This window comes from Eleutherodactylus coqui, chromosome 3, assembly GCF_035609145.1.
Source record: "Eleutherodactylus coqui strain aEleCoq1 chromosome 3, aEleCoq1.hap1, whole genome shotgun sequence".
In the NCBI taxonomy this organism is placed as follows: domain Eukaryota; kingdom Metazoa; phylum Chordata; class Amphibia; order Anura; family Eleutherodactylidae; genus Eleutherodactylus; species Eleutherodactylus coqui.
The window spans coordinates 63,931,753-63,948,487 of NC_089839.1; the positions used below are offsets into that span (position 1 = coordinate 63,931,753).

The following is a 16,735-nucleotide window of genomic DNA, read 5'->3' on the forward strand; positions in this document are numbered from 1 at the left end:
GATTGAGATAATGGAGTGGGCAGCCCAATTCACTGACATCAATCCCATAGAGAACTTGTGGGATGATAAAGAAAAAGAACACCTCCTCCGAGCTGGTTTGGATTAAAACAAAAAAAAAAAAAGGAGTTTTGCCAACTTCTGTCCCCCTTGTTGTTTGGCGGGGCCATGGTGCTAAAGTAAGTGCTGCAGTGCTTTATGGGTTCTGTAAAGTTGAATACATCACTTATGGGGCATATTACTCCATTTCAAACAGAGCAGCATGTAGTATCGTAGACAAGTGATGTACTACTAATACACAGTGTGCCCCAGGTAGTCTGAAAAGTAGTATGGGAATCCTAGTTTACTAGAGAGTTGCTTTAATCATTTAAATGATGCATAATGGATCAATAAAAAAAAGTTGGCCTTCATGGACTTGTACATCCTACCCAGTTTCCCTGAAAATAAGACCTACCGTGATTTTTCAGGATTTTTGGGGAGGCTCGAAATATAAGCCCTACCACGAAAATAAGCCCTAGCTGCATTACATTAAAAAAAAGGAATACTTACCTAGCAGCCTTGGTCCAGGTCCTCCTGCTGCTGTCCGGAGCTCCGCCACACATCCTGCAGTCCTTGCTTGCCCACAGAAGATCACTTATTAGTTACGCGATTCATAAATCCCACCACCAGGAAGCGATAGCTCTGATTGGCTGAGCAGCCGAGAACCAATGTAATGGCTGAAATTGGCTGAGCAGCGGTCGGAGAACCAAATCCCAGCCATTGTGTTGTGGAAGCAGAATTTATGAATTGGGCAATCAGTACCACGGCTTAGCGTGTCAGAGCTCCAGAGAGCAGTGGGAGGGACCTGAAACGAGTCTGCTAGGCAAGTATAAGACATCTCCTGAAAATAAGACCTAGCGCCTCTTTTGCGGCTAAAATTAATATAAGACCGGGGGGGGGGGGGGGGGGACATGGTATGTAACAGATTTCTGTATGGAATATTTTTCTACAATGCATTGTTGGGCATCTGAGGCGCAAAAAAAGAAAAACACAATTTCTTGCTGTTGCATACTGTCACTTTATTAACTGTACAATGTGCACACAAAAAGACACAGTATTTCCTGCTTAGAGTTATTAGATATTGGTTACATATTTATACACCGAGAAGGAAGACAGATTGTCCATTATATAGGTTGGAAACCGCAGCATGACATTTTGCACAAGAGCTGACGCATGCCGTCCACTATCTCATAAGATATCCATAAAATCTAATAGTTTATCAAGACACGCAGGACGAGACACGAGACTACAAAAACTATTGCATCAGGTTACTGTGACACGGAGTAGTATGCATATTCTCACAACTGTGCAAAAATACTGTTTTCTGATCATCTCAAATGAAAAAATACCACGTAAAAGAAAGAAAAAAAGTCTCACAGAAGTCAATAAAGGTACGAAACAGTCAAGAGGCTTTAGAAGTGACGTCCCAAGTATAAAATGGACTGTGCTGAGTGAATCACAAAAAAATAGTAAAAACACACATACAAATACTAGAAGATAAAAATAAAATCTCATTATATGTTCTGCTGTATTGTAAATCATGTGATATAAAATAATAGCGCAATAACTATACCCTGAAAGAATTTCATATGAACATGGTCAAGTTTGCCTGCTGTCTATGCACAGTGAAAGCAGACAATATATATCATATATATTAAAAAAAAAAATCTGGTGATCTGATTGGCTGGAATTCTACAAGTTTAGCCAACCAAGGCTGTGCTGCCACATTTCATAAGGACACGTTGGTCAATAAATGGGTCATCCAAATACTTTGCTTTACCCACAACAGATACAGAAGTCTCTCCTATAATCTTGGACCCTCTATTAAACTGTCTTGATTGATGAGGCCTGTATGTACCTTTCTACACCAGAGAGGCTAGAGCTCAGGCTCCACTGCATTGCTACTGAGTCACGGCAAAAATTGCAATTTTGGTGCATATTTAAAATGCTACCCTATGGGAACCATGGGATTTTTTTGCAATTTTACATAGGGAAATGTGATAATTCTGCAATTTTACCATAACATGCTATAGAACCCTAGCTTAAGCCAACCCTCTGATCCCAAGACAAAACTCTTTCCCAGGACTATGGGGAAAGATTACCTGCTGCTGCTGTTCCTACGATCTGCTAGTTTCAGAACCCAAATTCAGCCGCCCAAGATGGCCACCACAATTTTCTGGCTACTTAATTGACACTGTGCACTGCTCTCTGATTGGCTCATGTAATCAGTACTGGCCTACCAAAGAGCAGGTGTAATGCATCGGTAGTCTAACACTACCAATGCCATGTGGGGATTAGGTAATCTGTAGATGGAGTCTGCCATCATGGAAAGCTGAAAACAGGACCCAGAACTGGATGATTAGAGGAGCAACAGCAAGAAATATAACTTCCCCCTCTGGTCCTAGGATAACATTTTGTCTGGGAGGGATGTTTTAATTCAGATCATTATACCAGGTACTTACAACATATTAGTCCAAGACACAATCCTACCTTATCGGTAGGTCTATAGATTAATTTATCTAGAATTCTTTATATATTTCTATGATTCTTTGTAATATATTTAAGATTTCCTTTCAACACCACCTCGGCCCAAGAAAGACTAAATCTAGAAACTATGGAGCCTCATTTATCAAAGCTGCCTAAAAGACAGACGGTATTGTTGCCCATAGCAACCAATCACTGTGCAGCTTTCATTTCACAACAGTTTCAAAAAATGGAAGTGCAGAGCTCCTGACACAATGGTTGTGTCTCGGGCTCCCTCTATAGCATGGTTGTAGGGGAAGGCGCCGGATGTATATATGTATCTGTGCAAGACGGTCTCCTCCTTCGTTATAGGCGATACAGCTGATGTTTTTGGGCTTGGATTCTGTGGGCACGTGTGGAGATCTAGCCCTTATAATGTGCTTCATGTGTGTTCTATCCAACCACATGATGATGTTCCTCGATATAATTGTGGATCTGAGATACCCTTACGACAAATGAGCAACATGACTGTTTTGTTCAATTGTTCTGTTTATTCTTATTGCCCAATGCAAAAAAAAAGCCTTTAAAAAAAAAATAAAAATAATGAAAGCTGCGCAGCGATTGGTTGCAAAACTTTTTGAAAAGTTTTGATAAATAAGGTGCAATGTTTCCATGGAATGTATGAAAAATGCTAAATCATTCAAGAGCAGCAGCCAATGCATACCTGGTTGGAACACAATACAAGAAAAATAAAATATCCCCCCCTAGATCAGTCCGCATACAATGTATATATATATCATAACCAGGTTACACACATCTTATTTTACAGATTTGGAATTCTAAACAGATAAGCCCTTATACTGTATATGACTAAGGCCTGAAGAGAAAATTACCATGTCTCCTGAGGATACATGGAACAGTGCTACACGGCCACAACCCTGTCCACTCGCGGTGCCAAATGGGCGCACAATTCTATCGCAAACTGATTCGCCCATTGATCTCTGTGGTTGGGCATGGTTGGCCATCGTGCAGTTAGCCGTACCATGTGGCTTCATCTTAAACGGCAGCATTAGGAATTAGTAGCCACAGCTGACCCATGAGCTATGTTGTACTGCATTGTAGGTAGATTCCCTTTTGCAATGCCTGAAATATATTCTCCATTTATTTCAACAATCATTGGTATTACAGTGAAAATAGAGGAAAAGTGTGTCTCACTGCTCAGTTTCTACTTTAAATTCACATCCAAACTAGCTTCAAGTTGAAAACCTAAGCAAGCAGCGTGATTCTTCTGGGAGCTCATCCTGACAACGCCAATGAAAAAAAGTGTATTTCTGACAACCAGTCTGAAAGGACTCAAAACACGATTGACAGTAGAGAGAAAAATCAGTTAGGCAGCAGTCAGTCAACACCATTCTCTAATGGTCCTTTTACATGGCCAATTATTGGGCTCGAATGTTCCTCCGAACGCTCATTCAACTGATAATTGGGCTGTGTAGAGGGATCACTTGCTCTTCGGCTGATCACTCAGTTTCAAAGAGCATAAGAATGCTCACAGATCGAGTTGCACACTCCACCTCCCTCCCCCGTATGACCTGAAAGACGTACCAGCCGGCCGATGGAGACCAATAGTTGTAATTATGACTGTTCAGTCCCATAAGCTATTTCTCGGCCCATGTAAAGGAAAATGTAACTAGTGCCAATCAATATGTGATCAGCGGTCATTAGATTGGGCCCAGAACTCGGCCGGTCAATTCAGGTTTTTAAAATTTAGCCAAAAACACTTTTTACGGGAGTTGTTCCACAAAATCAACTTATTCGCTATCCTGTTGTTAGGCGTTAAGTATTGGATCCGTGGAGGTCAAAATACTGGGACACCACTGATCAGGAAAACAGGGACCCCCAGACAAATGAAGCGGTATTCATGAGTACGCACTACCACTCCATTCATTTCAATGGGAGTGTTGGAGATAGTGGACTACAAGAGCTTGGCTATATACAGCAGTCCCATAAAGAGGAATGAAGTGGTAGAGCGCACATATTCCCACTGCTCCATTCACTCTGAAACACTCCGGACCTCTGTTTTTCTGATCAGTGGTCCAGAACGCATACCAATCAGATACTTATCCCTTATCTTATGGATAAGAGATAAAGTTAATTTCATGGAACAACCCCTTTAAATGCTATCCACACAAACACCAAGGTAAGAGACTGACTTACAAGCAGATCAAGCTTTTCCTCTAAGTCTAGGCTGATAACCCAGGGCCAGTAATCATTAGTTAAAAGTGATTTTGAACATATTATATTAGGAGATCCCACATAATGGCTCCTTCCACTGTGCAGAGACAAGGGCTAAAATAACATTAATTACACTCGTTCACTTATTGGCTTTACACATAAACAATTCTCTCCATTCTCCTAAGTTTTACATAATTTATTTACTATGAAATCCCTTCAGTGCTCGATGACATGCAGCCATTAACATCGTGTTGTACTACAGACTAGACTGGCACTGAAATGTAAAAGTAAATTGAAACAAAGAGGGATCAGATATGTATTCGTTGTTATTCCCTTCCTCATTTCAAGTCTCCGTCGCCATCTCCTTGGATTGATTTCTTGATGCGGAGTAACATGGTTGTCAGCCATTGATCCAAACGAGATATTGAGTCAAATTCCTTCACCTGAAATGCAAAAAACCACTCATTACGGTATCCAAAATATAGCTTTGCACCAGTATTCTGGCATTTAAAAAAAGTTGCTGATACTCCAGATCAGCGCGGCATAGATGGTTGAAGATGCTAACACTTTATGGGAGGCGGTGAAAAACTCCAAAGTCAGTAGACTATACACAAAAACAGACAGATTCCTCAACTGATGACATCATCAGTGAACGCCGAGTAACGTGGCAGCTGCTGAAAATGGAGGCAGCAGTCAGATCCTTTCAGATGTACACTGCTGTGGCCACTGACTGGTTGCAGTGGTCATATGTCAGTGTCGAGAGTTTCAATGAAGCGAAGGCAAGGGGGGTATACTGGAATGGGTGTAATGGAGGATTGGGAAGGCAAGTAGGATTTATTTACACCGTTCTGAGCCTTTAAAATACATTTAGTTGCCCGGATAACCTCTTTAATGCTCCCTTGTGATAGTAACACTGCAGAAAAAGTTCAACTATAACGAATAGTTCCCAATTAAAGACCCTGTCACTGCAAACCAATACAACATTGAAAAGAGTCCTGAGTTCCAGCAGAAGCTATAAGTTTTTTGATTTTAAGAAATTAGTCGACAGCCTCCAGCAAGGTGCCCTGTGGAAGATCATCAAATCCAATGGCATACCCGACCAGTTCATTAACATTGCTTGTGCGCTGTACACCAACTCTAGTTGCTGCATTCAAAACAATTCAGGGGCTACAGATTTCTTCAACAGTAATACAGCTGTCCGACAAGACTTGATCTTGTTGCCATTTCTTTTTAACCTAGTGCTTGACCGTATCATGAAACGTGCAATTGGGCAGAATATAGTTGGCGTTGTGGGACGTAACCTACTATAGCAGTTTATTGCCCTGGACTTTGCAGATGATATAGTTCTCACACCATTGCTCCCCAAACTCCAACAAACAATATCAGCTCTGGAACAAGAAGCGCCGATGGTTGGTTCACAGATTATCTGGTAGAAGACCCAGTTGGATACGCCACATCCACAAATGCCTCAGTCCCAGTCAGCCAAGAACAGTGGTTGATAGGTTTCTCTACTTAGGCAGTACAAATCACCAATGACGGGAATTGCGAACATTATTTCCAGTGTCATATCAGGAAGGCGTGGGCATCTTACCATCTACGACCTATATGGTCTACTGCCTCGTTCCCATTACAAACAAAGATAAGTCTTCTGAACACTATCATGATCACAACGACACTATATGCCAAAACTGGAAAGCGACCACATACAACTTGATGTTTTCAAGAATCGCTGTCTCATGGAATCCAAAAAATGGGAAGCATCAACAGGGAAGGCAAAAGACCCTTGGTATGATGCAGAAACTACTGTCTTTGATCCCCAAGATGGCATTGTTTTGTCACCTGATGCGCCGAAAGGTGTAGGAGGACCCACGTCTAAGTAAGTTCATTCACAATTGCTTCAGAAGTCCTGTTCTGAGCCTCCGTTAGCAATTGTTAGATTTGAAGGCAATAAAAGACAAGCATGCAAAACTATTCTTGCCATCAAGAAAATGGAGACAATGATGCACCCCATTATAAGTCATTGAAGTTCATCAGGTGCCATTGGGATTAGTTGTAAGATGAATCTAGCACAGTGTAGTTTGCCATAAATGAATGTGAACAAACCCTTAGTACAAAATAAGAATACATTATTGATAAAATAGCCAAAGATTTAAAGTGACTGATTTGAACCCCTGTGAGAACTTGATTCTTAAACAAGAATCAAAAAACAATTTTACTCACGGCTTCAGTATACGCTTCACTGTTCTGTTCTTCATGAGCGTCAAGCAGGTTCTGCGAGAAACAACATGGCAAATTCATATAAGCACACAGACTAGCTGCAATGATATGATGTTTCCATACACTACACACACACACAGACAAGAAGATCCTGCTCTCCTACCTCTATCGCTCATATATGAGGCAGCAGAAAGATCGAGGACATTATACAGCAGTACTGAGCAGTGAAGATGTGATTCCAGCAGCTGTGAGACACTACAACACTATTATCTGCAACAGGAGGTCTGTGTGTCTCTGCTTCTCTCTCAATCCCCCCCCCCCCTCCATGAACTTCTATGGGCAGCTTGCTATTTGACTTGTCAGTAAGCAGTAAAGGCTCATTTACATGCATAACGAATCTTTCAAACTATTGAAAGATTTACAGTTCTAGTGATTATTTTGCAGAACGTGCTAATGGACACTAATGTCCATTAGCACGTTACATGCAAATGAAGCTAAAAGGAGCCTCTGGGAGCTGCTTGTAGAACTCAGCAATTGGTCTGAGCTCTGCAATCATCTCCTTTGTTCTCCCAAGGGCTGTCAGCTGAATACAATGTAATCAGCTGCTCCTGTGCAGAACAGTGTGCGGTCTGTGTTATCTACTCTCAGACTGAAGGATGGATTTTAAGCTCACCTTAAAATCATCGTTCAGCCGAAGAGTGAACAATGGTAGCATTTACACACAACGATAATTGCTCATATGTCATCGTTTGAATGAATTTTGAGCGATCATCATTGCATGAAAATGCGGCTTTAGTCGATCTTATTTGGCAAGATGGATTTAGCAGCAATTTCAGACTGAGTGAAAAGTTTGGAAGGGTGCTGGGAGGATGAAAGGGGCCTTAGAAATGGAAAAATAATCTTACTTCTCTGACAAGATATATTACAAAGTCTCTAATATTTACCTGTACTATAGAACTAGGCAAAGTTTGTTGCAACAACAGTGCTCACTTAACTCCAAATCGCAAGTACCAACTCACTCTAATCGTATTGCCACATGCCCAGAAATAGTCTAGACTATCCCGATGACTTCTGCACACACTGACCTTTATTAGCTTGCATTCCCTTGAATCTGAAAAGGCAGGGAACATTTCTTCATATTTCTCCACTGCAAGCTGAAAAACACCACATAAGACCAGTCACAACCCAGTGCAAACAATCTGATGTGTGTCCACCGCCAACTGAGGAAAAGAGTTCTGTTTTGTAGAAGACTGTACCGTCATATCAAGCTGTATACTGTCACTATATTATAGGGAGCTGAATGTTGTGGCTGATATTTATTACTACATAGAGTTACTACTGTATCATAAATGTTGTTGGTGCAAGCACCGAGTCATGGCTGACTCCTCAGGTGAAGTCACATCATGACGTTTTCTTGGCAGACTGTTTCGGCAGGGTGGTTTGCCATCACCTTCCCCAGAACATCTCTACCAGTGACAACTATCACACTAGGGGAATGCTTTCCCGTGTAACTGGGGTCCCTGCGGATGCCCCCGCTACAGTGGAAAACTGTGAAATAAAAACAACAACAATGAATGACCCCTAGAGGTCATATATAACATCACGGAGTACACAGATGTTAAAAACAAGTTACAAAAATATGAAAATTATATACATATACATTTTTTTTAATATATATAATAGAAATTGACCCACCACTGATGCCAACCTAAACCGTTGCTATATCAGTCCTCTAATCTAAAGACTATACAAATTATATATCAAAATGTCTGAAACAAAAACGATGAACCATTGAGGAACTATATTTTAGCATAACCAGGCTAATTTTAAAAACACACTACAGAAGTAAAAAAAAAATGGTTAGTATTTTTTAGCTTTTTGTTCACATTACTCCTAATAAAACAAAAAAAGGAGTGGGGGGTGGGGAGTGAAAGATACTTAAGAGAGAAAAAAAGCCAATATGTCGCAAAAATAATTTTTTAGCTGAATAAAAAAACTAATAAAATAGGACCATAAAGCCACCGCATGCGTGAAAATAAAAAAAATAAAAATAAAAAGATACACTAAAAAGTGTCTGATCCTTTTAGGACCAAAACACCCTGGTCCTTAAGGGGTTAATGTACAGCACTGGGTAGTATGTTGCTAGTATGTCAGTAACGGGAGAAGGATAAATGTCCGAGGACCGGTAGGTATATAGTAGCACTGCAGTCGCTGACAGTTCTTGTATGGTCACTAGTGTATAGTGCATTGACATGACCTAGGCAGGAATAACCTCAAGGCACCATCATGAAAACAATGTTATTTGTAGGCACCTACTACTGAACCAACACTGATCCCTACTGCAGAACTCGGGTCAACCTTATAACTAAAAAAAAAAATTTTGCTTATTAGATCGGTGATTTGGCTCTGCAGTCAATTTGAAAAAGTTGGCAAATCGGAAGCCTTTTGTGATATATTAGAGAATAAAAGGAAAGGAAAGCTGAATTTGCTAAATTTGAGGTCAATCAACAAAACGCGATAGTGCTGTTAATTCTTTGCACTCGTCTCGCAACTGAATGAATAGAATGTGCTCACCTTAGCATTCAGCTCATCTACAATGAAATGGCAGAGGGCAGCTTTGAAGAAATATTCTTTTGCGCTATACTTCAGGAGAGGATTATCCATGGTGCTTGTGCCGATCTAAGAAACATTAGAATTTACATAGGAGAACTAAAGACAAAACATGAATACAGGATAATGTGAGTAGGCTCTGCAGTCCTCATACTTCAGTGAAATAACATAATGTATGCATATAGTTGCAATTAAAATTAAATCACCATTGCAAATTAAATTAGCAGGCTTTCAACGGTTTTCAAGAAAAAGCAAGAACAATTTAAAATAGCTGAACACAACTAACATAACAAGCATTTTCTCCAAATTCGACACAAAATGACACTTTGACTATCTATTTAATCCCCTGAACAGAATTCCTCTTTAAAAAAAACACATTTGCAAATCAGGTGTTGTATCAAGTACACCTGATGCAACTAATCAACGCTTCATTAATTGTATCAGGTGTGTTTGACATAAAACACATCAAATACTTGGATTGGCTATGGCTTTCTTGACTGGGACATTTGATTGCATGTTACCAATATTTCTAAATCAAGAGAGTGGTCCAAAAAGTTGTGAAGAGCTCATCGCCTCACACAGAGAAAAAGGATGCAAAAAGATAGCAAAAGCACTGATGTTCCTAGAGATACAATTGGAAGTAGTTCAAAGTTAAAAGGAACACTGGCTATACTACCTGGATGTGACAGAAAGAGGAAGGTACGAGCGGCTACCACCAGATTCTTGAGGCTGTAAGAACTCAGAACCCTTCAAGTGACTGCAAAAGACCCGATGGAAGATTTGATGGCAACAGGTACTGAGGTTTAAGTTTGAACAGTAAGGCACATACTAAACACTGAAGTTCTTCATGCCCGTACTCCAAGACTTACACCTCTACTTACCAAAAAGCACAAGAAAATTTGAATATGCTCAAAGCTACAAAGCCACATAAATAAACCGCAAATGTTTTGGGATTCTATTCTGTTGGGCAATGAAACAAAATTTTAACTTTTCGGGCTTATGGGTCAGCGATATGTCTGGAGGAGGAAGAACAACACTGAAAAGAAAACCCTGCAGCTGCTTTGCTTCTTCTGCAACTGTACACCTTGTGGAGGGCAAGGTGGATTCAATAAAGTATCAAGAAATCCTAGGAGAAAACTTCTGTGAGGAAGCTGAAGCTTGGGTGTCATTTGGATCTTCCAACAGGACAATGATCCCAAGTATACCTCTAAGTCCACCAAGGCTTGGTCTCAGAAGAAATCCTAGAAGATTCTGGAGTGGCCATCACAGTCATCTGACATGAACCGCATAGAAAATATTTGGTGGGATTTGCAAATCCGATTCACTAATATGCAAACCCATGCATATTAGTGAATCGGAGGCCATTGCCGATGAAGAATGAACGGGATAAGACTCCTCAGGAACATTATGAGAACCTAGTGTCTGGCGGTACTGTTGTACCTTGACGCCACCGGAAGCTAGGGGTTTGACAGGCCGTAGCAGGAGGGAACGCCCCTGTCAGGCCCCTAGCTGTCGATTGGCTCGTGGACGAGCGCTGTTGCTCCATAGCGGGGGATGCTGAGACAGTGTTCCTTAATCTCCCCTCCGGCGTTCTTTCACACATGGAGGTGTTCAGAGTCGGCTTCTGGCCCCGCTGCTCACAATGTAGGCGTAGTAGTCTTCATCTCCCCCCTCCCCTCCCAGTTTCCCCTCCTGTCAGGCATGTAGGCAGCAGAAGGAGCAGCTGCTGAGGACCGCAGGGAAGCTCCATGGCAGGAAAACTCCGGCCCCTCATCAGACAATTAGTGAACAGGAATGGAGGTGGCAGTCCGCCGGGGAGAAAAGCAGCAGGGAGGTGAGCGACAGCGGTCCCGGCTGCAGCGCCTGCAGGCTCTACGGGAGCAGAGCCAGAAGGGGAAACAAGCTGGCCACACTGTCAGTGTTCCCTGCTGTAGGCAAAACACCCTGCCGCAGTACAAGCCAATCGGAAGCTAGGGTCAGGCAGGGGGCGTTCACTCCAAAGCCCGGTCAGCCCCTAGCTTTTGGTGGCGTCAAGGTACAACAGTACAGTGTCTGGCTATGCATCACATTTGCAGGATGTCACAACAGTAAAAGGTGTTCCACTGAGTGCTGAAGACACTTGTCATGAAGAGGTTTAATATCTATTGCAATCTCAGAATTATTCAAAGTGGCATTTTGTGTTTAATTTGGAGAAACCACTTGTTGGAAGGCAGAGTTCTTGTTCTTGCCAGGGACAGAGCTGCTCATGTACACAATCTGCTGAAATGAACAAGACATCTAGAAAAAAAGATCCCCATTTCTTGAGATCAGTGGGACACAACTGATTGCGACACCGCTTCTCACTTGTCAATTCGTTTGTATAAACTATTAACATAACATAACCAGGACACTTATGCAATAAGCATTTCATAATTAAAGGTGTTGTCCAATTACTGGACAACTACTTTTCAATAGGACCCCTGTGTGAGAATAACAAACAGATACTTAACCCCTTAGTGACGGGGTGATCGTAAAACTACTGCTGTTGCAGGACGTGTATGGAGGGAGTTAGCGGCGCTATCTGCCTCCATACAGCGCGGGCGTCAGCTGTTTATTACAGCTGACACCTGCGGGCAATAGCCACGCTCGGCAGTTCGCGGCTATTAACCCTTTAAATGCTGCTGTCAATTCTGACAGCGGCATTTAAAACCCCAGAACACTGTTCAAGGGTCCTGCACGGCCCCCCCCCCCCCGCGGTGAGATCGGGGGAAGCCGTGCAGGTGTCATGGCCTAATGAATGGCCCCAGGGCTGCCTTAACAGACTGCCTATCAAGCCATCCATACAGGGTGGCTTGATAGACTGCCTGTCAAAAAGCAGTATGACGTAATGCTATTGCAGGAGCGATCAAAGCATCGCATGTTAAAGTCCCCGTAGGGGGACTTCAAAGTAAAGTAAAAATAAATAAAAAGTTTTTTTAATTGTATAAAAAAAATAAAAAAGGTATAAAAGTTTAAAATCGCCCCCCTTTTGCCATATCTATTATTAAAAAAAATCTAAAAAATAAAATAAAAATATGTATTTGATATTGCCGTGTCCGTAAAAGTCCGATCTATCAAAGTAGCGCATTATTTTTCCTGCACGGTGAACGTCGTCCGAAAAAAAAAATAAAGAACGCCAGAAATACACTTTTTTAGTTACCCTGTCTCTCAGAAAAAAACGCAATAAAAAGCGATCAAAAAGTCGTATGTATTCCAAATTGATACTATCGGAAACTACAGGACATCCCACAAAAAATGAGCCCTTGCTCAACTACGTGGACGAAAAAATTTAAAAAAGTTATCGCGCGCACAAAATGACTGCAGAAAATAATTGAAAAAAATTAAATATCTTTAAAAAAAAAAATACAAGTACTACAGCAAAAAAAATACTATATAAGTTTGGTATCATAGTAATCGTACTGACCCATAGAATAAAAATATTAGGTCGTTTTTGTTGCAGTTTGTGCACCGTAGAAACAGGACGCACCGAGAGATGGTGGAATGTCGTTTTTTTCTATTTCTCTCCGCTTAGAATTTTTTTAAAAGCTTTTCAGTAAATTATATGGTACAATAAATAGCACCATTGAAAAATACAACTCATCCCGCAAAAAACAAGCCCTCATACAGTGACGTCGATGGATAAATTAAGGAGCTACGATTTTTTAAAAGGGAGTAGGAAAAAACAAAAATGGAAAAAAGCAAAAAAAGCTCCGTCACTAAGGGGTTAACCTCGCTATGGCCTCCGGGATCGGGCGCTGCAGCTCATTGATGATTCCTGCGACAGATGAATTCACAGGAAATCATGTGACCATTGCAGCCAATGATAGGCTGCAGCATCTCCGCCTGTTCTTCTGGCATCAACACTCACATCCTGAGCACCATGATGTTAGGGGTTCAAGATCGTGATGGTGCAGCGGTCACGTAATTTCCTGTGCCATCATGTCACAACAAACGCCGGGACCACAACAAGCGGCAGCGCTGGATCCTGTTGGCTGGAGGGATAAGTATCTCTCGGCTTATGATTTTCATACAGGGGGTGTCTAGTAACAATTGTATCCAGTATGTAATGACAGTACGAACCTGTTCATATATTTCTATCGCTTTCTGATACTGTTCCAGTTGAGCTGCGTATGAAGCCACTTTTAGCAGACACTTGTTTGCAGAGCTGAAATGAGAAATGAACAACATGCAGTAATGTGAAGTAATGTTTACCTTTCATCTTCGTTTTACAATTTTTATATGGGCAATAGTGATAAACGAACGTTTGAAAAACTTTGGTATAGATATTTCGTCAAAAAGTTCAGTTCTGTCCGAATTAGTTTGAAGCGAACTGGAACTTCATCAATACCCCTAAAACTGGTGAATAACACTATCCAAGAGCCATTTCAGCCATGTGTAACACTCTTAGGTCACCCAGGAGAGTAGCTAAGTACTTTTGTGCTGTTTCCAAGGCAGAGCTGATGGAAAAAAAAAAAAAAAAGAGGAGAAAGGCACCGAGGGAGGGGGGGAGGGAAAGGCACCGAGGGAGGGGGGGAGGGAAAGGCACCGAGGGAGGGGGGGAGGGAAAGGCACCGAGGGAGGGGGGGAGGGAAAGGCACCGAGGGAGGGGGGGAGGGAAAGGCACCGAGGGAGGGGGGGAGGGAAAGGCACCGAGGGAGGGGGGGAGGGAAAGGCACCGAGGGAGGGGGGGAGGGAAAGGCACCGAGGGAGGGGGGGAGGGAAAGGCACCGAGGGAGGGGGGGAGGGAAAGGCACCGAGGGAGGGGGGAGGAGAATTATTTGTTTTTTTTATAAAAACTGATTTGGGACCAAACAGGATTTTAATATTGTGGGGAAAAAAACCCTCAACAAAACAGAGAAAAAAAGTCTTGCATTAGGGCTCACTTCAGGGTTAACGTCTCTCTGCTCCGTTGCTGGAAGAGAGAAACTGAAGTAAAAACGGAAAAAAAGATGGATCCTTCTCTTTCATATTGATTTCAATGGAATTTCAAAAAACAGGAAGCAAACTGCGGTTTGCTTTAGTTCCATTAGGTTTCCATTTTTGTGAACTGGAAAATAGTGCAGCATTATTTTTCAGTTAAAAAAAAAAAACACGAAACCTAACGAAATTGGAACAAACGGAAGCCTTTCAGTTTTTTTTTGTTTTTTTTTTAAACCCTATTAAAATCAATGGGAGAAGAACGGATGAGTTTTTGAACCATTTTATTTCCGTTTCTCCCTTCTAAAAATAGAGCGGAGAAACGGAAACCCTGAACTGAGCCTTAACGCAAGTGTGGAAGCCGCCTAAGTGCACCTTTAGGTGCGATCACACGTGGCTAATCCACAGTGGAAAAATCCAGGACAAATCCACATGAGAATCAGCAGCATTGTATCAGAGGATACAAATTTTGATGCAGACTTGCTGCAGATTGTTTCTGTTGTGGAGAATTCCAGCAGATTGGCCATATGTGAACGCACCCTGAAGATGCATTCAAACGTGGAGGATTTTGATGTGGATCCACACCATAATCCGCAACATGTTTTCCGCTGGGGATTTTGGTGCAGATTCAGTTAAAGGGGTGAAGTCTTCTGTACTATCTACATCAAAATTGTGCAGATTTTGACGCAGATTTTTCTGCAGAAAATCCAAAGCAAATCTGCCACATGTGAATACACCCTTAGAGCGGTTTATATTTTGGGAAGGGAGGGGAAAACACAGCTTGATTTGTGGTATTTTTCTTCCAGTTTTCTAAGAAAATCTGCAACATATGCAGGTGCCCCTACGATGCGCAAAGCTATGCAGACAAGATGGGAGTTCCTCATATATAAGCTGGCAATATATATTATGTAACTCTCATTTCCCCAACTCAGATATGGTAAGCCTGTAGGTGACAGAAGTCTCCTGTTAGGGAAGGGGGCACCATTAGTTCTTTACTTTCCCAGGACATCAGAATTGCTGGCAACTGCGTATCTTCAATCTCTCTACGGCAATTAACTTATCCAATCCAAAACCTGCTTGGTAAGGGGAGTTGAACATAACGATGAGCTAAACAAGCATTTGGTCGACATCTAACATTTATGGTAAGCTTTAGCCATCCACCCAACTATTCAGCTGCCATAACTCTAGCTCCGGAGTCACAACACCCAACAGCCTTGTAGAGACCTGGTAATAGCAATAAAAGGCAAAACCAGTAAATCCCACCGCCACACGTACCTGTTGGACTCTTCCCCTTTATAGTAATCCGCTGACTGCTCATAATGTGCGACAGCCTATACAAAAAGAGAAGATCCATATTACAAGAAACACATGGCAGTTACCCAACTTGTATCTACATTTCGACCACTTACCATGTATTTTAATATCAAGTTGTAGCTACGGTAGTGGTCTAAACATCTCAAATGTTTTGCAGGGTTACAAAATACTATATATGGCAACAGCTCTTTCACTGACCCGCTGATCAGTGCCGCTTATCACTTCCTAATGGGAACATCCGATTTAAAAATTTTACCTAAAATAACTTGAAACCAGAATTACGTTGTAATCCAAGAGCTGGTTGTGTCTAGTATGGCAACTGAAGTAAATGGATGCTTAACTGCAATGTGAGGGGAAAGCACTCTCTCGCTTCCCTCTTACCGATGCAGCAGCTTCCGCCTTAGGTTCGTCTCCCGTTAGACAGGGCAGAGGAGGGGAGTGAGGAAAGATTGGCCGTGCGTCAGAATCAGCTGTATGGCAGAAGATTGTGGCACATGGAGCACCAGAAACATGCCAGCGCTTAGGAAGCCCCACCACCTCCCAAATGGCCCGAATATTCATGGCACTACCAGTGCCATATAAAAGGAATTGAAGTTACACCACAGGAAAGGAAACACACAGCTGTTGCAAGAGGGCTGCAGACTGAATGTAAAGTAATCCGCAAGGACTGTGCAAGTGTGCAAAGGTGCTGCCGGGAGAGGCGCAACGGCGCGGCATAGAAGCTGCCGGGAGAGGCGCAACGGCGCGGCATAGAAGCTGCCGGGAGAGGCGCAACGGCGCGGCATAGAAGCTGCCGGGAGAGGCGCAACGGCGCGGCATAGAAGCTGCCGGGAGAGGCGCAACGGCGCGGCATATTTTTTGTAACTCCTGCTGCTGGATCGTATCTTGCATTGTGATACCACCACCCACGTCAGCAATACCAAAC

The 16,735-nt window shown here is 42.3% G+C and overlaps 1 protein-coding gene across 1 annotated transcript in view; it reads right to left on the reverse strand.

Moving 5' to 3' along the window:
• Nucleotides 1-1,042: 1,042 nt before the first annotated feature.
• Nucleotides 1,043-16,735, reverse strand: part of LOC136620724 (beta-soluble NSF attachment protein) — a 36,848-nt gene continuing 21,155 nt past the window's right edge. Inside the window, exons 6-11 of the mRNA XM_066595666.1 lie at nucleotides 15,772-15,827; nucleotides 13,660-13,744; nucleotides 9,526-9,630; nucleotides 8,037-8,105; nucleotides 6,955-7,005; nucleotides 1,043-5,177 (exon numbers count right to left, since the gene is read on the reverse strand). Of these exons, the coding sequence (XP_066451763.1) occupies nucleotides 5,073-5,177; nucleotides 6,955-7,005; nucleotides 8,037-8,105; nucleotides 9,526-9,630; nucleotides 13,660-13,744; nucleotides 15,772-15,827 (471 nt within the window). The 3' untranslated portion in view covers nucleotides 1,043-5,072. The remainder of the gene's footprint in view (nucleotides 5,178-6,954; nucleotides 7,006-8,036; nucleotides 8,106-9,525; nucleotides 9,631-13,659; nucleotides 13,745-15,771; nucleotides 15,828-16,735) is intronic.